The 20,679-nt window shown below is 40.4% G+C and overlaps 1 protein-coding gene across 14 annotated transcripts in view; it reads right to left on the reverse strand.

The window, feature by feature from the left end:
* adgrl2b.1 (adhesion G protein-coupled receptor L2b, tandem duplicate 1) overlaps positions 1 to 20,679 on the reverse strand; it is a 124,527-nt gene that overhangs the window by 13,323 nt on the left and 90,525 nt on the right. For all 14 annotated transcript variants that reach the window (XM_081598692.1, XM_081598699.1, XM_081598701.1 and 11 more), the window contains 10 exons: positions 20,112 to 20,295; positions 17,915 to 18,037; positions 15,909 to 16,114; positions 14,663 to 14,836; positions 11,828 to 12,037; positions 10,397 to 10,617; positions 9,196 to 9,262; positions 4,211 to 4,302; positions 2,609 to 2,777; positions 1,008 to 1,136 (listed from right to left, as the gene is read on the reverse strand). In XM_081598692.1, the coding sequence (XP_081454818.1) occupies positions 1,008 to 1,136; positions 2,609 to 2,777; positions 4,211 to 4,302; positions 9,196 to 9,262; positions 10,397 to 10,617; positions 11,828 to 12,037; positions 14,663 to 14,836; positions 15,909 to 16,114; positions 17,915 to 18,037; positions 20,112 to 20,295 (1,575 nt within the window). The remainder of the gene's footprint in view (positions 1 to 1,007; positions 1,137 to 2,608; positions 2,778 to 4,210; positions 4,303 to 9,195; positions 9,263 to 10,396; positions 10,618 to 11,827; positions 12,038 to 14,662; positions 14,837 to 15,908; positions 16,115 to 17,914; positions 18,038 to 20,111; positions 20,296 to 20,679) is intronic.

A 20,679-nucleotide genomic window follows, 5' to 3' on the forward strand; every position in this document is an offset into this window, starting at 1 on the left:
GCATTTCCGGTTGTCCCTAAAATTTGGAAAAATGTAAGTGTTTGAAGTATTTCACTAAAATTGGAGTATTTGGCTATGATGACCATTGCTACATTTGGAGAGAAAACAGGGATGCTTGCAAGACCAAAATCATCCTTCAAACAGTAAAGTATTGGGCAAAACAAGTCACAGAATATAGTTTACATTTATCTTTATAGGAGTAGAAGTGTATTGCAATTTCAAACATGCAAAGAACTGTAGGAACAAACCATTTTATTTAGGTATTATGCATGCAGGTTGCTCAACACATGGTGCTTAAGTAGCATTTGCTGACCCTTGTTTAATGCAGCATAACGAAGTTTTAGAAGGTAAAAGTCAATCTTAATTGGAATGTTATTTATGTTTGCAAAAGCAGAAATATCACTGTTGAGTTAAATATTTCACTATTTAGTCAAGTCATATTGTTACCATGGCGTTCATCAATAATAACATTTTTGCAGTAGAGTAAAAAGGTCTTCAAACCTCACTAAGTTCCACCAGTTCTGTCAGGAGGAAAGGGCCAAAATGCCAGCAAACTATCGAGAGAAAGCTTGCAGAGGGAAATCCAGAATGTTCCTAACCCAAGTCATACAGATTAAAAGGCAATCCTATCAAATATTAAAGTTATGTATGACATCTTCTGAATTTGGAGGTTTAGTATTTTGCCATTTATGAAGTATAAGAAACTAACTGACATAAACTAGGAAACATTTAGTCAATGAGGAAAAAGAAAGTGCATGGTGTATGTAACCATGTGCTTTCAACTGAAGTCACACGTGAGAAAAAGGCCTCAACACTTGAAGGTTAAGTGACTATTGGTTTAAACCTTTCAGCTGGATTTGTTGACATAAAAATGTAGCAAAATAACTCAACATGTTCTTCAAAAAAGCAAAAAAAGATCAAGAAAAAAACAGCCGCTGAAATATTGCTGAAATCCTCACAGACATCTTTTCGTAGCTTAAACTCTTGCTTGCTTCCCGTTGGCCTACCTGTGTAGCAGAGGAGTAGCGGGCTGTGGATCGAGACGTGGCTGCCTTGGCCGAGCTGTGGGAACTCTCAGAAGGCAGAGCGCCACAGCACTGGGACTGATGGAAACATTTGCTGTACTCCTTCCGGACCTGCAGAGCAGCAAAAAGATTAGGACAAACTGAACACACGGACATAGAGTTTGACACATCCGCCTCTCCTCGGGGAGAGGTGCAAATCCCAAATCTTTATCTACTGGCAGCCAGCCGACAGCAGTTTAAATGCCAAACCTTCAAGAACTGGGATGACAGGAAACCTGTAACACGCTACAAATTAAAGCCTCCCCTCGAATATCTGTTTTGCTTAAGTGGGAAAAATATTTGTGAGAATATAAATTATCCACATTGGAGAATGAGTGTGTTGGGCTTAAATTAAGTGAAATTTGGAGTTAAATGGGAAAACATGTAATCTGTTACTTATCTGCAAGCTATGATTTGACCCACTTAAAATTCCTTCTCGTATAATAAAATGTATATGTAGCCAATACATTTTTTAAACTAGTAAAATTCTGAACAATTGTGACATTCGCATTTATTTGCATAAAGCTCTCTTTAGTTTGATACCTTTAAATAAAATTGTGTTTAACCTACTGCGGCCAGATGCGACTGGGTAGCTGTAACTACTCAGTAACTCTGGAGATCCGCAACCGAGGTGGAAAACAAGACTAATGTCAATCCACAGATCTGTCAAGAAAAAGCTGTTGTTGAAGCAAAGCCATAAGGAATCAGACCTACAGTTATGTAAAGGTGGAAAAAAAAACAAAAAACAAAAACATTCTCTGGTGAGTTGAGACTAAGAAACACGACTCAAGCAATATTACAGCATAAGCAATATACTGGTAAAAAATGACAAACAGTTGTTATTTGCATTTTATTCCCTCCTGTCTTGAGCTGTACGTCAAGGTCTCTGTACCTTCATATGAGAGGAGTGGGCATCTACTACAGAGACTATCAAATAGGCTCCATTTTATACGTATGCGCTATTGAGCTGTATGTGTGTTAGTTGTGAACTAATGCATTCCAGACATTCCTTTGTGATCCTAATGCAGTGCATACTCATACTGTGATGATGATGATGATGATGATATGTGTGATATACTCTGGGGTTAACGGGAAGAAAGATGGAGCGTAATACATAGTAACCCTGGAAGAAACTCTGTTTGAGGATGTAAAGACAAACAGCCAGAGCCACAGTGGACTGAGTTAGATCAAAGGATACTTATCTATTCAAATGGCCCAGTCAAAGGCTGGACATGAATCAAATTGAGAATCTGAGGCAAAACTTGAAAACAGATGTTCTCTATCCTATCTGACTTCTGGAAAAAGGAATTACAGACTGTGGCGTTATTGTCTTTTCAATTACGGTAAATACGAAGTATGTGTTCTTCACATCTAAAGCGACGCAAATGCCAGTGAAAAACTTTTGACATTTGCAAAAGCTGTAAAAGTGTGAGGGGTATTGATACTTTTACAATGCATACTGTATGGCAACTTTACAGATAAACAAGTTCCTCTCGACTGTTTTTTTTCCACCTCTGCACGAGTCCCAAAAGGCAGTTTCTTACTTTTTTCTGAAGCAGACAGTGAAAGATGAAGATAAACATCCCTTGCAGAGTGTTGAAAATGGTGAAGAGGTAAGCCATCACGATGGACGACTCGTTGAGGAAGAACAAGCCGAAGGACCACGTGAGTCCCAAAAGACAAAGTAGAGCAAAAGCTCCCAACACCCATGACCTGCAAAAAAACAAAAAAACCAGGAGGAAAAGTGATGATGAACAACTGAAAGAGGAAAATCGTGCGACATTTCAAAACTTCTGAACTGCACTTTAATACAATATATATTTTTGGGTTACTTTTCCTGCTCTGGAAATGTTGCAGAAATTTTGACAAATATCTGGCACGGACAGTTCGATATAAATTTAGCTCCTTGGTCTGCGTCCGAGTTTGGTAGCTGAAAAGACGGCACAAACAGCAGGCTTCACTCGACGCCTTCTGAGGAAAGTCTAAAGGATACAAGATACAGCCTAACAGTCAGTTTCAGTGACAAAAAAAAAAAGCAAGAGAAAGAGGGGAGTCCTCCCCCCCTACCCATTTCTGAGAAAGATCTAGAGAGTGTGGAGACAAGGGGAGAAACAGACCATCAACATGTCACTTGAAAAGAAATCAGAATAATAATCATGGCTTATTAGACGTGCTGTCCACTTGTTTGTGCTTCTTCTGCAGGGATATAATTTTGGTTTTGGTCTGGGAAGAAGAAAAAAAAAAGCCAGACAACTTTTTAACAAGTTCCAATATACACAACACAGAATCTCTATACGCCATAGCGGCAGACCTTAATTAATGACAGTTAATGGGTTTTGACTGCTAGTTATGGTTGCACAAAATGCAACATCCACAAATGTGTCATTTATGTGAGCTACAACAAACACAAAAGCCAATTAAAATGTTTTATTTTGTTCAGTTTTTTTTTCTGCTTTTTTTTTTTTTTGGTTTGGACCCAAATCTGAGTTGCTGCCTAAAAATCAAACGCCTACATAACATATGCTGGCATGCCGTCAAACATATTGTTGAACAAGGCTCCAAGTGCAGAAATGGTCAGGGATTTGCTGTTTTATCAACCCAAAGCAGCCCACTGGAAGCAGGGAGACGGAAGAAAACCCCGACCCCTAAAACCCACTTCATATAATAATTTCCCCCCGTTTTACACATCTTGAAATCAACAAGACGTATGGTTGGGATCTATCTTCCAAATGCGCCTATAAACTATGCGAGAACACAGGAGCAAAGAGACGCCAAAAGGTCAGAAATGCACTTATGAAGAAATAAAACAGGCAATATACCCATGAGTAGCGCAAATACTGAAATCATAAAAGTGAGCTAAAAAAAGCACCACCAACAGACTGAGAAGGAAAATAAAATCTGAAAGGGAAAACCGTGGGTCTGGCTGGAAGTAAAATCAAATAAAATGTGTAGGTCAAATACAGCTTTTGAAATTATAGCAGCAAGGCAGAAGCGGCGACGGCGCGTATTATTTTCCTTCTCGCATATACACCACCATCCCTCCCCCCTCATACCCTTTCTCAGTATGCACACACAAACACAAACACACGCACAAAACAAGCAACGACACACCCGGCCTCTTAATCTCCTAGAGTGACACCCCTCACCTGATACCCCCCAGCCTGCTTGAGTCGGGTTTCATGGAGGTGGAATGCTTCACCATCTTGTACATCGTCACCACCAGGAAGATGACATTGACCTGTCAAAACAGATGTGCATCAGGGTTAATAGACTGCACTAAGGAAGGCATCCGGTTCCACGTGCTCGCAGTGCAGGCTTAGGTGCTGTCAGTAGAGATGTAGTCAGATGCGTTCCTTACAGAGAAGTGCTGTGAAGCACTCCAGATATTCTAATGAGTTAAAAACCCATGTATTTAAACACAGCTTGCATTTAAATATTCATCTCTGTATTAAGAAATTCTCAAACACTGATGTTGAATCACACCTTTTGTCTCAGGAACAGAAAGAGATTTAACTGAATTAAAAAAAAATCATCTGTTTTACTTGTTAAACAAAGGATACAAACAAAAGAATATTTTCTAGCAGAAAAAAACCTTAGGACCCCTCTACTCTCTAGTACCTAGATCAGTGGTTCTTAACCTTTTTTGAGGTACCGAACCCACCAGTTTCATATGCGCATTCACTGAACCCTTCTGTAGTGATAAATAAAATATGATTTCCCCCCCCCCAAATTTAAGACATAAGGGTGACCCAACTAGAGCCTAGATGGGTCACCCTAGATCACCAAGTCATCTTAAAAGTAGAGTCTCTGAGAACAGTTCTTCAAAATATAGTCAATGTTTTCAGCAAAGTTGAGCTGATTGTCCAGGAACGACCCAAGATATTTAAAATTTGCCACAGTTTCAACAGGTTGGCCATCGAGAGAAACTGGAACCACTTTAAGGTCTTGTTTAGATCATTTAATTAGCTCTACATTCTTAAGAGAATGAAAAATTAATAATAAATAATAAAAGACTTTGCGATATTCTGATTTAGTAGTGCAATTGTATTAGTTGCGTAGAGGCAGTAGCAAGCCCGAAAAGATGTAGATTTAGAAGTACACCAAAAGCTACAGAAAATTTGGTAAAAACTGTGAGCTTTGCTGAAGTAATTAAAGACAAAAGTTCAAATCCATGCCGAGAGTGGAGCTCCTTCAATCGGTGCTCTTCCACAGCACTGATTGGCCAAGCAATGTAACGTGATCCTCTGCAGCAAGTGATGGCAAAGCGGTGCGCGTCATCACGACTTTACACAAGTGTGTCTTTACCTCCACGCAGAGGCTCCGCCGAACCCCTGGGGTTCGATCGAACCCAGGTTAAGAACCAGTGGCCTAGACTTATCTTCTTTGGCTGAAATAACTTTGGTGTCTCTGGTATCGGTCTGTGGAAAGGATACTGTGCTTCTCACTTCCAGTTGAGAAATGCTGAAGGGGTTTCTGCTTGTATAGCTAATTTTAGTCTTCAAACTAAAATTAGCTCTGAATGACGTCATTTTAGGAACATTTGTAAAATTTTGTAGAAATTCTCAGATTTTTCTTAGAATTTTCACGACGCATCTTAGGCCTTAAGAGAGTTCCTAATGTGACGCAATTTCAGGAACAGTGATGAGGACTTTAAGAGTGTCTTAAGCCTTCATTATGGTGGAAATATAAACAGAAAACAGATACTAAAATGGATAGAGCTCTGCCAAGAACAGGCTCTGCTCCTTTGTTGTGTCTGGTTTTGGTGTCCTTTATTCCCCAGTTTTGTGTTGATCGTTTAGCCAGATAAAACAACTTGATACAAGCAGGCAATGAGTGTCCACACATTATCACTGAATAGATGGTGTAGTAAATTAACCAGCATGGCTAGAAGCCTGTAAATGTGTGTAAATGTGTGATGCTTCCAATTTGCATAGTTTCATCACCATGACACTTCTAAATCCAGGTCACTTATACTGGGGGCACACTTTTTATGGTTTATGTATAAACCAATTACAGTGAAGACAGTGTCACACCTAACAGGGTCAACCACGCCACCTCAGTAAGGTAGAACTTTCTGTCGCCTTTAGCAGCTAACTGAGTCACTCTTTTTTTTTTAAAGTTTTTTTTTTTTTTGACTCTTGTGGCCTTTATTTGAAAATGCTACAACAGGAAGGTAGGGTAATGAGAAAGAGGGAAGACATGCGGCAAGGGTCACCAGGCCAGGAATCGAACCTGCGACGGCTGCGTCGAGGACTAAGGCCTCCTTAGGTCGGCTTGTGCTTAACCCCTGCGCCACTACAGAACCCCAGCAGGAATTTTTAGAATAAAATGGGAGCTCTCTGAGTGGAGTCGGAGAATCTTTCAGAACCCGGGTCTTGTTTTTTTTCCATGTTCTCACTGGCAACTTCACTTTGGTCTACATGCTTTCTTAGAAAAGCACAGAGTGGTGGAACTTATTTTCTTGGGATAATTTTCCTTTTAAAGTTGAAAGTATAAAATGAAGAGAAACCTATTCTTTTGCATCGTTGAAAGTTGTAAACCACAATAAACAGCACATTTCCCTATTTAGCGAATTGCAACTACACTCTTAACTCGGCTGTGACGTCATTCCTAACTCTAAGCTCCAACTTCTGAAGAAAAAAAAAAAAATCGACTGCAGCATTAATCCGGGACGATTTAGGAGAAAAAGCTGCAGGAGAGAAGTTGACCTTCCAGCAGGACTTCCACACTCAGAGCCACAAAAGAAATGTTTAGATCAAAGAATATTCATGTGTTAAAATGGCCCAGTCGAAAAAATCCCACAGAGATTCTTGGATAGGATGAGAAAATTGTTGTTCAGAGATGCTCTCCATTTACTCTGATTGAACTTGAGCCATTCTGCAAAGAATAGGGCGAACATTTAAGTCTTTAGTTGTGCAAAGCTGGTAAAAGACATTCTCAGAAAAACTAGCAGCTGCAATTGCAATTGACTATTGACTCTTGAAGCTGAATACAAAAGCATGCCGCACTTTTGATGTCTTTGTTTGAGAAATACTTCGAGAGCCACGCATTATTTTTGTCCAGTTCTAAATTACGCGTTACTTTGTCTTGGCCAATCCCATGAAATCCCTCTAAACGAGGTTCGCGGTCGAATCGTGACAAAATGTGAAAAAAAGACTCAAGGGGTAATAATATTTCTGAAAGACACTGTAGACAGAAACCAATATAGTCTGAAAAGAAAAACTACATCTTTTATTGTGTTGGCTTGAAAGCAAGCAACACACCTTCAGTGAGAGGTCTATGAAAATTTTATACTGATCATAAGGCCTTCTGACTTTCACAGAGAAAATCAACAGCGAGAGGTGATCACTTTGGTCTTCCTCAGTCGGCTCGGGGCTTTGACACGAGCTGCGTTCGCTGTTTGTCTTCCTTTCCCGTGTTTGTCATTATAGACGACGCCAAACACGGAGCGCAATTACACGAGATGAGGACGCACGCACGGCAAAGCCCACACAAATCTTAACACGTCATGGCTGAAAGCTCAGGAAGCTTTCGGAGAGAAAGGTGGGGGGGTGGGAGCAACAGGAGCTGAATGCCATATTTTAGAGGCAATTTCTACCGAGGCCAGGAAAAACATTTAAGTGATTCAAGCCATACATCCAGAAAAGGTTTCCATGCTCTCAGGATGTCTCTTTCTGTAAGCACCGCAGGGCCTGTGGCCACAAAAAGGAAGGGAGGGGATGAGCTTTGATTTGGTCTGATACCATATTTAACTGTTCAAATGTGCTGCACTGAAGATTCCATGAAAAACAACAGGGGTAATGTGGAACTTTTTTTTCCTCCATTAGGAACTTCAGGTCGACTTTTGTTTTTTTTTTTAAAAAAGCTTAAAAATCTTTAAAGGAAAAAAAAAAAACGCTGAAGTTTACTAGAAAGCAAACTATAATTATAAACATTTTTGAAGTTTTTGTTCTCCTGCAGGAAGAAAGAATCCCAATTATCCGACCATATGGATGCAGTCTAAAAAAAAAAAAAAATGACAAGATGACAGAAAATAGTCTTGGAAGGGAAACAGCAGCAGCATGTGAGGGGCAGGCATATGTAACCGAACAGCGGCGAGGAGAAAGATGGAAGAAGTAGGAGCGGCTGCGAAGACAGAAAGAGGCTTTTAGATCACAGAGTTTTGTCTCCCAGCCACTGGGGCCAATTTGCGTCCACACGAGCCGAGAGGCTGGAGATACATTTAACACAGCCGTAAGTGATGACACAGATACGGTGAGACGGACAGATGGACGGATGGACGGCGAGTAGAGAAGCTGGGAGGCACTTTGCAGAAAGCTGCATATGGATCCCCCACCGACCCCTCCCCTCCCCAAAAAACACCTCCTTCCCTACATGCTTGGTCTCTAAGGAGCCGTCCTCCACAGTTTTCAGGTCTCTTACTTCTCTGCCAAATAAAGCACATAAAACCAGTGCAGGAGTCCATGCAGCTCCTCTCATGGTTTTGCATGTTTATACAACCGTTGGACTCGTTTACATGCGTGTTCCTGCGTGGACATTCGCCGTGTGTTTGTTCTCACCTCTCCTGCACGTGTGTTGTGAGTTTGCGGCGAACTCGGTGTACTCTACATGAAATATTAAGAAGCGAAGATGGAGATGTCCGTGAGCCGGGATTGGCTGGGGATGTGTCATGATCCTCAGCAGGGCAGTGCACTCTGGTAATGGTTGTCTTCTGGCCCACCCACTCATTACTTCCATGTTGCCCCTCCCCCCCAACTCGCCCCTCACCGTCATCCCCCTTGTTTTCCCACTGAGCAAATGACCTTCATGCCTGAAACGATTTCTCCTCCTGATTGCAGGAAGGGGAGTATTCTCTAGTTGAGACGAGAGGACCGAAAAGCTCCGCGTTGTTACTGCTCAACAATTCTGATTTCATAGGATTTCATAGCTGAGTGGACACTGATGTCCTCGTGTCAGCTATAATGGGACCACTTTCCTTTCATGCAAATTGATCTGAGAAAGCAGAGCTAAGAGGCTGCCAGTACACATGGAGAGAAAATCTATAAACTGTTTCCAAAGCTTCTCTGCGATTAAAAAAAAAAACAAAAAAAAAAAAAAACGATCCTATGCTTGCACAAATTTTAAAACTTACCACTATTATGAAGGCCACTGGTACAATGAAGCTCCATATGAAATGGTTATCCACTCTCAACCAGCATCTGGAACACGTAAAAAGGAACATTTAGTTCATCAAGTCATTTCAATGCCAAAACACTGCTCTGTCGTATTGATTGGTGCACAGAGGAGCTGGTTAGATGATAGGCCATGGCAACAGAGCGGCAACTCTTCTGACCACAGTGAAGAAAACTCGACCTCGAAAGGGTGTTGGAACTGTGCCACGAGGTGCTGCAGAGTAAAAAGCAATTCTTATCGCGCTGGTGTTTTCCGTTTATACGTCTCAGTGTTTTGCAAATGTGCTGTTCTGAGATTGCACTGAAAGTAGGTGATGATAGCAGCCTGTGACTTGTTATTATTATTTTTTTCATTTTATTTCTTAAGCGGTTCCTTTTCTTTTTTTACTGTTACTGCTACTTTTGTTTGTCCTGGTTTACGGCTCACAGCTCTGCCGAGTGTTACTGGGCGTGGTGATTCTGGGGGTAATTTCACCTGGTGAACATTAAAGGGTAAAGAATCGAGGGATAGGTGGTTGTGGCAGCGTGGCTGGTTTTTCTCATATTTGTCATCGTCACTGGTGCTGTCATTTGCCTTAGCTGAACACTTAAAAGTCATGCTTCATAGTAATTTCAAAGTCTGTGTTTAGCAGACAATGTATTGTGGGAAGTAAAAAAAAAAAAAGCAATATCCTTTGGCCTTTATTTTTCAGGATGCATAAATGAAGTGAGGATTGCTGCAAGAAATTGGGAGAGTGAAAAATGACATACACTTTCATTCTTCAAATTAGAAGATTAAAGCCTTCCAAGTCCTAAGTTTACTGGTTGGATAAAGACCAGTCCAGAAGCGCATAGACTTCTTACTGATAAGGGCAGTAATTATCCATTTGCAAAGACTAAAAAGAAAAAAAAATAAATAGGAGGAACTGGCAAGCCAGTCAGCCAGCATATTCATTAATGCTTTTTCTATGCTTACAGCCTCCTCTTTCTGCAGTGACAGGCTGTTAATTCGCCATAGGCCGGAGGTGGACTACTCCCTGTGATATTACTGTCATTAGCACAGAGCTCCATATGCATGCTGTGTGGGTGTGTCCAAGTAGAGAAGTTCATGATTTTTTTTTTTTGTTTTCATATCTTTGTGCAAAGCCAAGAGAAAAGATTCGCAGAAGGCGGAGCACTTACGCCCGCTGCGTTCCGTAGCTCCTGTAGTCGATGGCTGCAGAGATGCCAACGACGACCGCAGGGACGAGGTAGCCAGAGAGGTAATAATACTTTCTGCGTGAGAACTCGCTCTCAAAGACCTCGACCAGCATGAGGTACAGCTGCACGCCCTCCAAGCACATCCAGGTGAACGTAGCCAGAAAACAAAAGTGGAGGACTCCGGCAATGATGGAGCACACCAGCTGAAAAGGAAACACACAAAAGAGTTGCACGCAAGAGGATTTCATATCTCCTGAAATAAAAAAGAAATAGAATTTTTAATAAGACTATTGCATGGTTTTGTCGTGGTATAAAACCACAATGCCCTATTGTGCTTTGTTCACTCAACCTGGGTTTATTTCTTCATCTGAAGTATTCATTTTCTGGTCTTCAGCTGCTTTCATTAAATGACTTTAATAAACTTAACCATGTCCTGTCTGTCTGCAAAAGGTCTATTGGTTTGTGTTTAGCCTTCAAATGTTCTTATAGTTCTAATTAGTGAACTATTTGAAAGCAAAGAGGACAGCAAATATTGAACCTGCATTCACCAAAGATGCCGACGTCAATACAGCAAATCGATGCCTGTGTTGTTTTGCAAACCGTTTCTTAAAATTACACACAGTTCTTCTTCAATGCATTTTGTAGGGATTTTATATAATCGACCAGCACAAAGTAGTGCTACATGTTTTCAACAACTATGGATATGCACATAAAAATCTGAAAATGTGGCAAGAATTTGGATTACCCGAGTCAAACTTTGTCTCTAGCAGCTTTACATATGAAAATACTATCATATGTGAACAGCAGGTTTTAGATCTTGGCACATATTTCCAAGTTGATCTAGATCTTTCAGTCAGATCTAACCAGTTTCCCTGTCCATGTGGAAGGAACTCATCATTACTTCTACCATTTATCACTGTAAGGATGTGTTCTGGGTGATGTCTAGATTTAGTTTTCCAGGACACAGATTTGCATGTTTTATTGTACCACAATTTTTCTGTATTCCATACATGGCAAAATGTAAATTGAACTTCTTAAGACTTTCTTTCAGCAATCTCTTTCCTCCACCCAATCTTCCATAAATTCCATAGTTTTTATACTTTCGTTTACAGGCCATCACTATATTATTTGAAAACGGTCTCAAAACGACGACATAATTGTTTATCACAAAGGGACAATTTACTGTCAAGCAAAAGTTGCTATCGTGACAGGCCTATTAAAGACACACCACACGGTGCCGTCTGCCGTTCCAAGTAGGCTTTTAATTTTACTCACATGTAGCTATTTTTCCTTTCTTTTTGGTGCAACATTTAAAAAGACAAATTAGGAGTGAAATTTAGGTTAGTGAAGGTTAATTGCTCAAGTTGAGGCAATTAAAATTAAGAGCCACTGCAGCATAATTTCCCCCTGTACCTTTGGCTCCGTCATGTGGATGCCCACAAGAAAGAGAAGCTCTCCAATGAAGAGGTTGAGACAGAGGTTTTTGTGGATAGTGTTGCGGTCGCTTTGCAGGCCTCTGAAGAAGCAGAACGTGAAGAGGCTGATGGCCAGGCACACCAGAGACACGGCGATACCCATCCTGGTGATGACGGTGAGGAGGACCTCGTGCATGCCCCCGTCTCTCTGCAGAAACGCACGCGGAAAGCACAGACTCAGTTTTGCTCCTGCACTACTCATCATAATAGCTGGCATTTGTGATTCTCTGAGATTAAAGTCCAGTCTGGTGGAAACATTCATCCATGTAAAGAAAATGGAAAATCATGAGGTGTTCAGTTTAGTTTTATAAGTCATATTCATGCAGCACTCTGCAAATTTACTGGCACACTTACTAAAGATGAGTAAAAGCCATTAATATACAATAATATTTTATTGCTTTTATTGCTCCTGTACTGAAAGGGTACATTTTATTTAAGTCCATTTATTCAGAGAACAAAAAAACACAGAATTGCCACCACTCAAAAGTCACCGAATACTTTATAAGTAATCATAAAGTATTGATGGATGTTTAAGAAACAATAGTAATTCCTCGCATCCCGTTTTCCTATATAAAATAAACTCAATTCGATTCACTGATCGTGAAGGTGGGACAAACAAAAGATTGTGACTTTCAAATAAGGGGCAGTGGTATCCACTGTGATGGGAAGTGCATACAAGAAAAGTAGCAACTTTCTTTTATCAATTTGCCAAAAACCTTAAGGCAAAACTTTAAAACATTCATTGATTTTATTAACAAAAGGACACAGTTGAAAATAACTAAGAAAACATTATGTCAATAAAGCGGCTGTGACAGGGAAATCATTCTTTCAGGGGCACAAAAGAAAGGAAAATGTTCAGCATTAATTTCCTTCCAACAGTGCTACAACAGATTAGTTCATAAACAAGAACAAATGAAAGACAGAGGTTGTAAAAATAATAAATAATAATAAAAGTAATGTTTCTCAAAAAACGAAAGGGTCAAGGAAAGAAGTAATAAATGTACCAATTCAGCACTAAGCTACAGGTGATTTAAAGCCTCCTTTGGGAAGCCTGGGCTCAATCAAGACTTTCTGAAGCCAAAAAAATATAAATCAATGAATTCAGAATGTCTCAATGGTTTTGGAGACTCTAAAAATCTCGTGAACTCTACCTGCAAACTAAAAATGGATTATAATCTAAAACAGATGTCCAAAATGAGTACAGAAATGATTCACAAGACATCGATGAATCAACCTTATTTAATTGGCATCCCAAGTCCCCAGACCTTAATCCTATTAAAAACCTGTACGGCAAAATGAAGAGTAGAGCACATAAGGAAAACCCAGGACTCAGAGGTATCTAGAGATATCATGCAAAGAGAAATAGTCAACGGTTCCTCTATGTACGCACGCCAACCTTGTGAATATTTATAGGGAAAGTGCTGTTCTTTTCGTAATGGGGGATGTGCAAAGTATTAACAGCAGGAGGTGCCAATAATTGTGGCACTGGTGAGAATCATTTCTTACAATGGAATATGTTCTTAGAATGAATAAATGCACTAAAATTAAATGTTGGATGTGTACACATTTTTTGAAAGAGAGATTATGCTGCTGCAGTGAAAGATAAATACAGTTTCTTTCTTTTCATATGAGGGCAAATTTGATTTTAAGGGTTCTCTTTTCTCTTTTTTTCCCCCAAAATGCAGCAGATGTTAGAGATATATGAATTCTCAGCGCTTATATGTTCAACTTGACATCAGAGCCAGAAGTGCTTCGGCGCTCATTTGGGCGTTTGACTGATCAACAAGAGACAGGCTTGACAAACTGCAAAGCCCTAATTTAACCCGATCGAGCCTGACGTCATTTGGCAAACGAACTGAATGCGATCCGTCATCCTTTTTTATGCTGCGCGCGTTGCAGAAAGCGACATCAGAAGGAAGCGGAGGGGTGGGGGGATTGCCTCAAAGAGCAGCGGCCGTGTGCGGCTGATTCATGCAGCGTTTCAGAAGATCTAAAACTGAGTGGGCAACCGGCCAGGCTGCAAAGAAGAAGAAAAAAAATAAAATAGGAAAGCAGCCCTGACCATAAGAAATATCACTCAAACTCATGGTGGCCTGAAAGTGAGGCAATTCCTTCTGTGATATTTGTAATTACATTGAGGTCAGGAGTTACTGTTGAGGTGATATGTATGGGGACTGGTGTGAGGCTGAGCCCAGCCTCTGGGCTCTGGTTTCAAGATGTGGTTAAGGTTGAGGTTAAGACAGATGAGAGGCACCAAGTTCAGGAGTTGGAACGCACTATTAAACAAACCACATACTTATCCTCTACATTTATTACTGGCTGGGTCTCTGCTACACATGCTATTTTTCATGTAATTGGATTGTAATTGCATTTTGTAGCTGAATGGACTCTGGACCACTTCAAGAAGGGTGGCAAATGTAAGTAAAAACCCAAGGTTCTGCTGTTTCCCATGATACTCGGGGTACGCAGGAACGGAGAATACATATTAGACACGGACCACAGGTGAAACATAATTACTTCTGATAACGTTGTGCCACTTCCTATCCTGATCCGCAGCGTCGCTCTTTTAAAATGACAGCCCCACTCTCTCTTCCCCCCCCTAACACCTTCTGCTTATGTGCTCACCTTCTACTCTGGCTCTAATCTAATTATCGCTGAGATGCCACTCTTGCACTTGCTACGTGTGCACAAATCATTCAGCAGGACAGGAGACAGAAGGACTAATTGAGAAAGAAAAATAGCAGGTGAGAACAGCAAGGTTGGGGCCACTTACCACATTTCCCCGATGAGCCATGAGGATAGCGAAGTTGGTCAAGTGACTGCAGGAGCAAGTGGTGTGACTCTTATTGGTTTCCAGCAGCTTGCAGCCCTGAGTGGACCAGTATCCCATCATGCTTCGCTCCGAGTAATTCCAGAAGGAGCAGTTAGGGTTGTAATAATGCTCCTTCTGCAAAGTAACAAACACACAGAAGAACCTAAATCAGAAAAAAACAAAAAACAACTGAATAAACTCTTTATGTGTATACATGTACATTGCCTCGTAAAATTATTTATCAGCCCTACCGCTGATTCTCAATTGGATTTGGGTCTGGACTTTCTGGCCAATTCTCACACATGATTTTTGTTTTGATCCAAACCAATCTACTTTGGGATTGGCTGCATGTCTTGGCTGCTGGAAGGGGAACCTCCGCCTTAGTCTCAAGTCTCTTTCAGCCTTTGAGAGGTTTTCTTTCAGATTTACCCTTTATTTGCTCAAAGAAAAAAACATTCCCTACAACACGATGGCTCCTTTATAAACCTCTCGGGCCTTTTACAAAAAACAACACGTATTTATAGTGGATGATTATATATCCAACAAGTGGATTCTCCATCCATCCATCCATTTTCTTTATACCCTTGTCCCTTAGTGGGGTCGGGAGGGTTGCTGGTGCCCATCTCCAGCTAACGTTCCGGGCGAGAGGCGGGGTACACCCTGGACAGGTCACCAGTCTGTCGCAACAAGTGGATTCTATTTACAAATTAGCTCAATATCTAAAGACTGCGCTTGATTTTATTTAGGGGAAAAGAGGTGTGGAAGGGGGGCTATTGCAATTTTCAGATTTGATACATTAAAGGTTACAATGTGACTAAATGTGAAAAGCACAGGAATCAATAGCAACACCTGCAGACAACCTAACACATTCAGATAGTCTAATAATTATTTCCAAATAAATGAATGCCACTTACAAAGCAAACTATATTATCGGTTACAAGGTCTCATTTCTTGGAGATTTAAGATTTCTTTTAGAGTTTTATGCCTTTGAATGATCAAAAATAGCCTCCATATTTATTCATACCTGCAACCTCTCCTTAATCAACATTGCCAGAGCTGATTTGAGAATTGCATTGGTACAATGCAAAACAATTTGCCCCCATGATAACCCCCTCAATGTCTCTTGTCAAAGTCCATGGTATAACATCAGTATCCGTCAGAGATAGCGCTATTAGGTGGTCCGGTCAAATCGCAGGAGGAGGCTTACATCCAGGTGCTCCAGAGTGAAGACCACCGGGTCGGCCACGAACACACGGCTGGACTCCTTTGTGATGGAAGCTGACAGGATGTGGGAGTTGACAGTGAGGGAGAGGTTGTGTTTGTTCAGATCCCCCATTCCCCTCAGTGTGGCGTTCTCTGTGCTGAGGAACTGGCCCAGGTGCTTGTAGAGCACAAACACCAGCTTGGCCACACCTGCAACGAGACAATTATAAAATCTAGTAGTTTGCGGAAATTCACAATAGCGTAATTAGTTAAAGCAAAAGTGCAGAAATTAGGTATCATTTTAAATGGCGAGTACTGGAGGGTTCATTGTTTGGATGAACAGAACCCTAAACATGCACAGGCACGGCTGGTAAACGTGTAAAAAAAAAATATATATATATATATATATTCATTCCAGTAACATAATTTAACATCCAAAGTTTTAGAAAAATCTAACCTTTAATTTGAGGACATATGTTTGACAACAACAAACACAACTTCAGCATTTTTTCTTTATCATTTCTTTTTTCCACTTTAATTAGTCTTGGGATTTTTAGGTGTTGACATAACAGTTCTTTCGCTGTATTCACCTTTCAAAATGGGAAAGACAAGAAAGCCAGATGTCTACTGATATTCCCAAGGTAGAAAATGGCTACAAGAAGAAAATATACCCACCTAAAAATGTCCATATCTGCACTTTAAATTTTAAACCAATCGTGACAAACCAGGCAAGACAAAGTCCAGCATTTCTCTGGGCTCCATGCTTCGTAAGCTGTATGGTAAGGAATCTCCTTTTTCACATGATATAGAGCTATTGCAATAAAAGTTTAATTTATTTGAACTATTTTACATGTTTAAATATGTGTAATCCTGTACAGTAAGCAAAGAACAAAAGAGTATGTTAATTTCTTAATAATTTAGGTCCATACAGTAGATAGATCAGATGGAAACTTGAACTATTCAACAGGCTATGTTCCATCCAGTTAAAGAATAACAATCAGATTCTTTAAAAAATAATAATCTAATAACATCATATCTGACGTTTCATGGACGAATCATTATCATAGTACCACAGAGGCAGCTGTTTCATATCATACATGCCCGCAGCCCCTGTCTTGATTTAATTATTCTTCAGGATATCGAGATAAGAAAAACCCTTAGAGTTTTGAGCCAAAATCGCCAAAGTAACTCATCAATCTGGAGATGTGGTTTTCTTTTAGAGATGACACTAAAAGAAAACCGTGGAGATTATAACAGATGTTTATTATATCTAGACGTGTGACGTGTTTTATACTGTTTTTTTTATTTTTTGCATAAGTTTTAGTTTCTATTGCAAAGAATTTATATAATCCAATCATCTATTCATCACACTAACTGTTATTTTCTGTTAAATTATCAGTTTTCTTGACCAAATAAATTCAATGTTACTTTCCACTTTTAAGGCTGAGGATTTTTATCTAAACTTATGGATATTCATGGCTTTGGAAATAAACAAGGGACTTGAATTGAAGGTCCATTTGCGATTGATTAAAACTTGGCTTGAGTAGGTCAAGCTACACTTGGCACAAAATGTAAAGAAATTTGAGCTTGGTTGATTATTTCTTTGTTGGAACGATGCGTCTTAGTATCTCAGAAAGGCTGTTTCCCTTTAAATAGTGGAATCTTTGGTGTCGTTTACTGGATTTATTGGATGATTAAAGTTTGAAGAAACAAGACATATTGGTAATTAAAATTTTTAATCAATTATGAGACAGAACCCTGAGCAGAGTACGACCATAATACCCTGCCCCATTCTCCTCATGCTTATCACGAGCATGGTCACGCACTGCTGTGGGATTCCTCACAGCGATGGTTTCACCTCAGCCACTGTGCTGGTCACTCCGGACAAACAGCACTTCCAAATCAATCCCGCAGGAGTTCAGTAAGGTTGAAAATCTTACTGTTAAATTTTTAATTTCAACGACTGATACGAATGCTTTTTTTTCCTCTGATTTTTATTATTTTTCTCACCATTTTTGCTGTTGACTTTCACTGTGTTGGAGGATAGCTGAAGAGTTGCTCCACCCTTGCTCGTCTGTGGAAACCTGAAGTCTTGCACGTGGCCGTCTGTGCTTATTACATACACATCCAACACTAAGAAATGGAAGAAGGTAGAAAGGAGGAGGTTAGCGGGGGAAAAAAAAAAACCTGGGAGATGCATAACTCAAAGACGACATTTTAAAAGCTTTGCTGTGTTCAATAGAGTTCTACCATCAAGGCCCAGTGGTGCATCTGTAAAAGACTCGTTCATTGTAACAGTAACAGAGTCGAGCCTTTTTGGCAAAATCCCGTAGGGTGTCATTTACTTAAAAAACCCATGTCACTGAGCTGTTTCCTGGCATTGTGAAAGCCTCAGAGGCAAGAGCAAAGGGAAAAAAAAAATAACGACAAGGGCTGCGGTGGAGGATGAGTAAACGCCAGCGCACAGCCTGCTGCAGCATGAATGTCAAATATTCATAGGATCAAACATATCATTGTGCTTTTACTTTTACTTTTTCTTCCCCCCCGTGGGCTCAGATAACTCGGGGCTGGATGAGCAAATCTCTGAAAATCCTCCAAATTCCTGCAGCCCCCCCCCCCCCTCTCTCTCTCTCTCTCTCTCTCGCGCTCGCTCTCCAGCATGCCAGCTGCAGGGTGGTGTTCCCTTTGATGTGTGAAATTACTAAAGGGTCAGAAGGATACACGTATCTGCCCCCCTCCCATCACCAACAGCCACACTTCAGCAGATAGGGCGTTTCTGACGGACAAAGATGAAGAACTGTTCTCTGGTTTGGGTCACCCTTCCGCTCCATCTCACTTTCCTTTTCCTTTTCTCATCATGTGCTTAGATTTTACCCGGAGAACTAATTTGGCCTTCTAAAATACCTTATTAGGAGAAAAAAACAATCGATTTCAGCTTTTTTGTTGTACCTTTGCAAGGAGATCAAGCAAACTGTTCTCCTTTCTCCTCGTGGGTGTATCTTTGCTCCCACACTGAAATATTATCTTCATTGCTGCAGATAAGCGACAGCTCAACAGCCTCATGAGGGCAGCCAGAACGCAGTGATTAAATAGTCAATATACGGCATACTACGCAAATGTATTAATCAGTGCTTTTGGTAAAGACAGAACTTGTCGTTATCAGCGCTGCTAACTACCCCTTAATGGGAAAGGCTCGGAGAAAGCCGATAGAGAAGCCGTCTGAATGGAGTGGTGCCATTCAATTGGTTTCTTTTGTTTCCCACCAAAGAGGTCGGGACAGTTCATCTTGCAGCACGCGTTCAAATGAGGTGACTTCACAAAGAAAGATTAAAAACCAATGAGACATAAGACAAAAAAAAAGATGGGGTGAGTGAGGAACCATAACCATAGCAACAAAGAGCTACAAGCAGAAACATGACAGTTCACACGTTCGGAAAAGACCAAAATGAATGAGACTGCTTCACTAATGAACCTCTTTTTTTTTTTTTTTTTTTTGTCCTGTTACGTCAAGTCAAATATGATGTGATGTGAACATTTTACATTTCACATCAAACCGGTTTTCCAATGAGAAAAGCTGCCGATTACTAAATAGAAAATAATTTTAAAAATCAATTTCAGCTCAATCAACTGAACAAAAAGAACAAAACAAAAAAAAAACACCAGCAGCACAAATTGAGCCAGACGTGCTGTGAAAAAAACCCTTTGCCAAAGTATTCACAACCCTTGAGCTTTTTGCCGTACAATGTGTATTTTACAAAATATGCGTTTGCTTTTTCTGGCAGAAAACTAACACTGTGCATCACTTTGAAACATGTTCACTGCGAGGCATGGCGATGGCAGCATCATGCTTTGGGCATCCTGCTGTTCAACGAGGACATTGAAGGTGATCAGAGTTCAGATGGGAAGATGGATGGGGCTAAATGCAGAAAGAAAATCTATTTGAGCGGCAAGATACCAAAAACCTGAACTAGCAGCAGATAAAGTCAGACGAGTGTATTTTTATGTGTTGGAATTGATCAGTCAAATTAAAAGGTGACCTCAAATTTTACTTCATTCTAATTAATTCTACTTTGTACTGATCTACCACCAATACATCCAAATAAATTACCTTGAAGTGTGTTGTTACAGAATAAAAAGGTTAAAAAAAAGTTAAAGAGGTGTAAATACTTTTGCTAAGACATCATATCTATGTTTTTAATGGACTCACCGATATTCTCTGCGGGTACTTTCACGATCGCCGGCTCTATGAGGTTTTCCGCCAGCACGAATGCGCCCTCCTCCAGGGTGTCTAGGAGCATGGTGGCGGCGTGCGTCTGTTCCGTGGAATTCATGTCCTTCCAGGATTTCAGTGCTTCCGGCCTCAGGAGGTTGTCGACGGTGTCCACAATCGCCTGCATCCACAGAGACGAGAGGAAAAAAAACCCGTCAGTTTGCCATCCCTCGCTTTCCTGTCACAACTCCAGTTTAACAGCAAAGCACAGAGGGACTGGGAAGCAAATGCTTGAAGCGAACATGAATGAGAAACAGTCAGAGTGATAAAAAAGTGGAACTGAAATATCAAGATTGTTCCGACAGGAAACACAAGGGGTTTTCAAGGACAACTAAAATAATAATGATGAAAAAAAAAAAAATAGTAGGCATTGTAAAATATTCTGTTTATGAAAAAAAAAAAAAAACTTTCAAAAACCATAAAGCTTTAATTATTAAAGCTGCCTCTACTGTTTGGGTTTCAGAATTCCTGCTTTCCTAACAAACAATTGCTATTCCTGAATCTG

The sequence above is a fragment of the Poecilia reticulata genome, chromosome 17, assembly GCF_904066995.2.
Source record: "Poecilia reticulata chromosome 17, P_reticulata-male-v2, whole genome shotgun sequence".
Classification (NCBI taxonomy): Eukaryota; Metazoa; Chordata; class Actinopteri; order Cyprinodontiformes; family Poeciliidae; genus Poecilia; species Poecilia reticulata.